The sequence below is a fragment of the Rana temporaria genome, chromosome 6, assembly GCF_905171775.1.
Source record: "Rana temporaria chromosome 6, aRanTem1.1, whole genome shotgun sequence".
NCBI classification, from domain to species: Eukaryota; Metazoa; Chordata; class Amphibia; order Anura; family Ranidae; genus Rana; species Rana temporaria.
Window position 1 is genome coordinate 2,936,603 of NC_053494.1, and position 2,965 is coordinate 2,939,567.

The following is a 2,965-nucleotide window of genomic DNA, read 5'->3' on the forward strand; positions in this document are numbered from 1 at the left end:
CTAACTGTAAGTGTTCAACTACCCCCCCTGCATTCCTCAATTTGGCTTCAACAAATCACATATGCAAAAGAAAATACAAACAATCAAATCTACTACAGACTGTGGGGCGGTTTATACATGTTACAAATAACCAAACTATCTCCTAATCTCCTCCTAATTCTTCTCTACTTAGATCTTACATGTACAATCTTCTTTATAAACCAATTAAATCTTATGAATTCCTCTTACTTCGGCAACCCCCCAGCCTTTTATTCTCTCTAGCTTGTATCTGACCAAATCCATGCCCGTCTCCCTTTTATTTTATATTATCCCCCCTCCTTCCCCCCCTCCCAGTTTAAAACCCTTAAATCTACTCCTACCCCACCATCACCCCTAAAGTTTGCAACTGAGTCATTAAATGCTCTTATTATTACGCTTTCAAAACCAGGGAAGGAGCCAACCATCTTTCTGTATCTCTATTTTGGTGGGAAGATCTTCCTGAAAACACGTTGAAATGCTGTTTTAAAATCCTGGTTCCTCAGACTGTAAATGAGAGGATTCAGGAGAGGAACTATCACTGTGTAAAAGACGGACACCGCTTTGTCACCAGGAAAATTATAATGAGCACTTGGGCCAAAATAATTAAACATAAAGGATCCATAATACATAAATACCACTGTCAGGTGAGAGGTACAAGTGGAAAAAACTTTACTCCTATTGCCCTTAGCTTGAATTTTAAGAACAGTTTTGATTATATAGACATAGGGCAGGAAGGTCAGTATTAGAGATCCAGCAGCAAGGAAGCCTCCCAAAAGAAAGATGAGCAGAACATTGATGAAGGTGTCACTGCAGGAGATCCGAAACAATGGTGGAAGGTCACAGAAGAAACTTTCTATAACGTCTGATCCACAAAATGTTAATTTGAAGGCATAAAGTGTGTGAACTAACGAATAAGTAAAGCTGAGACACCACACAATGGACATCAACTGACCACATACTTTCCAACTCATGATCTGTGTGTAATGTAATGGCTGACAAATGGCGGTATATCGATCATAGGACATGACAGCCAACAGAAAAACATCACAACAGGCAAAGAATAGAAAAAAGTATACTTGGGTTATACAAGCTGTTATGGAAATTTTCCTTGTCTTCGTTTGAAGGTCAAATAATATTCGTGGGACGGTTAATGAGGAATAACAGAGGTCCAAACCAGCCAGGTTCCCGAGGAAGAAATACATAGGAACACGGAGGTGAGAGTCGGTGACTATGAGGACAATGATCAGCAAATTCCAGATTAATGTCAGAAGGTAGATGAGAAGGAAGAAGAGGAAGAGAGGGAGCTGAAGATCAGGAAGGTCAGAGAGTCCAGCGAGGAGGAATTCCTTCCAAATTGTCTGATTTCCCATTCCAATATATTTACTAATGTTTAAAATAGGAAAAAAAAAAGTTAATTGTATATGTTTTAATGGTAATCTTCCAAAACACTATGGAAAATAAGACTTTTAGAGCCAGTTCACACTGGGGCCACCTGGGATCCGACTTCAAGTCGCCCCAAGTTGCCCCAAGTCGCGCGGTCGAGAAAATGAATGGAAGTGAATGGGAGCCGTCTTAATGTACACTACTAAAGTCACTCCGACTTCAGAAAAGGTTCCTGTACTACTTCAATCCAACTTCTAGGCAACTTGTAGGCAACTTTTACCCATTGATTTCAATGGAAGTCGCCTCAGAAGTCGGATCACTGTCTTAACTGAAGCAACAATACAGGAAGAGAACATCCATTTCTCAGGCAAACCCCTCCCTCCCACAGAGCTGATTGTTGTTTGATTGGCCACTGGAAAGCCTCCTGGAGGCGACTTGAAGTTGCCTTGTACTGTTCTGGAGGCAACTTGAAGTTACCTGGTAAGTTACCTGATGATTCATACTCAGGTCGTGTCCAAGTTGCCTCCCAAAGTCGTGCTGGAAGTTGTGTTGCCCCTGTGTGAACCGGCTCTTAAATGTTTACTTTCTTTTTGTTTGTTTTAAAGGAAAACCTGCAAATAAAATACAATTCCCTCTCATCTGTGACTTAAAGGAAGAATTAATTTGTGACAGTCCAAAATAATGTAGAGAGAAATTCTAGTAAAGTAAAAGATAAGATGTTGACTGAAATTGTGCACAGAAAACACAAACTGGTTTCTTGTCACTATCAGCGATGGTAAATGTTATAATCCTTCACTGAACTTCTAAGATATTGGCAGAGAAGTGTAATATGGAATTAACAGACTTGTTGCACTTAGTGAAAAAAAATGATATAAATAAACAGCTGCTGACACTATATGTTGGGCACAATAAAGAGAAATTGAAAGATAAGGGTGTAGTGCTAAAAAAGATCAATAAAAAATATGAATAAAGAGCATGGAGTTCATCAATGTTGATTGCTCGCACAATCAAAACAGAGATCCATATCTGAATTGACTTTGTATAGATATGTATAGAGAGACCATCACCATCACCCGATATTACTGACTCATACCATCAAGCCCTGTACACACGGGTCGGATTCTCGCCAGGAAAAAAACATTGTTTTTTCTGACGAGATTCCTGGCAAGAATCTCTTGCCGGCCGAGTGTACAGACGTACGATTCAAAAGAACCGCTGCTCTTTTGAATGGCAAGAACGTGGTGACGTCATAGACTACGACGAGCATGCACTCGTCACATTTGATGCTGTCGCCTCCATGACATGTTCAAAAGACTCATTATACCTCATAGAATATACTTTGGGGTGTTTGCTTTCCAAAATTGAGACATTTTGTGAGCATTTTTATTGTCCCGGTGCTCCAGGGCCTTCAAAATTGCAATAGGTAGTCGAGAAATTAGATGTATAATCTATGCTTCTAGAACATCTGAAGGTGCACCCTGCATGTTGGGCCTCTGTATGTGGACAGGCTGTGTAAAAGTCTCACACATGTGCTATCGCCATACTTTAGAGGAGTAGCAGAATG

The 2,965-nt window shown here is 40.2% G+C and overlaps 1 protein-coding gene across 1 annotated transcript; it reads right to left on the reverse strand.

The window, feature by feature from the left end:
* Positions 1-365: 365 nt before the first annotated feature.
* On the reverse strand, positions 366-1,388 carry LOC120942554 (olfactory receptor 1019-like). Its single transcript, XM_040355529.1, has one exon. It carries the CDS (start codon positions 1,386-1,388, stop codon positions 456-458), a length of 933 nt encoding a protein of 310 aa, XP_040211463.1. The 3' UTR covers positions 366-455.
* Between the last annotated feature and the right edge of the window lie 1,577 nt (positions 1,389-2,965).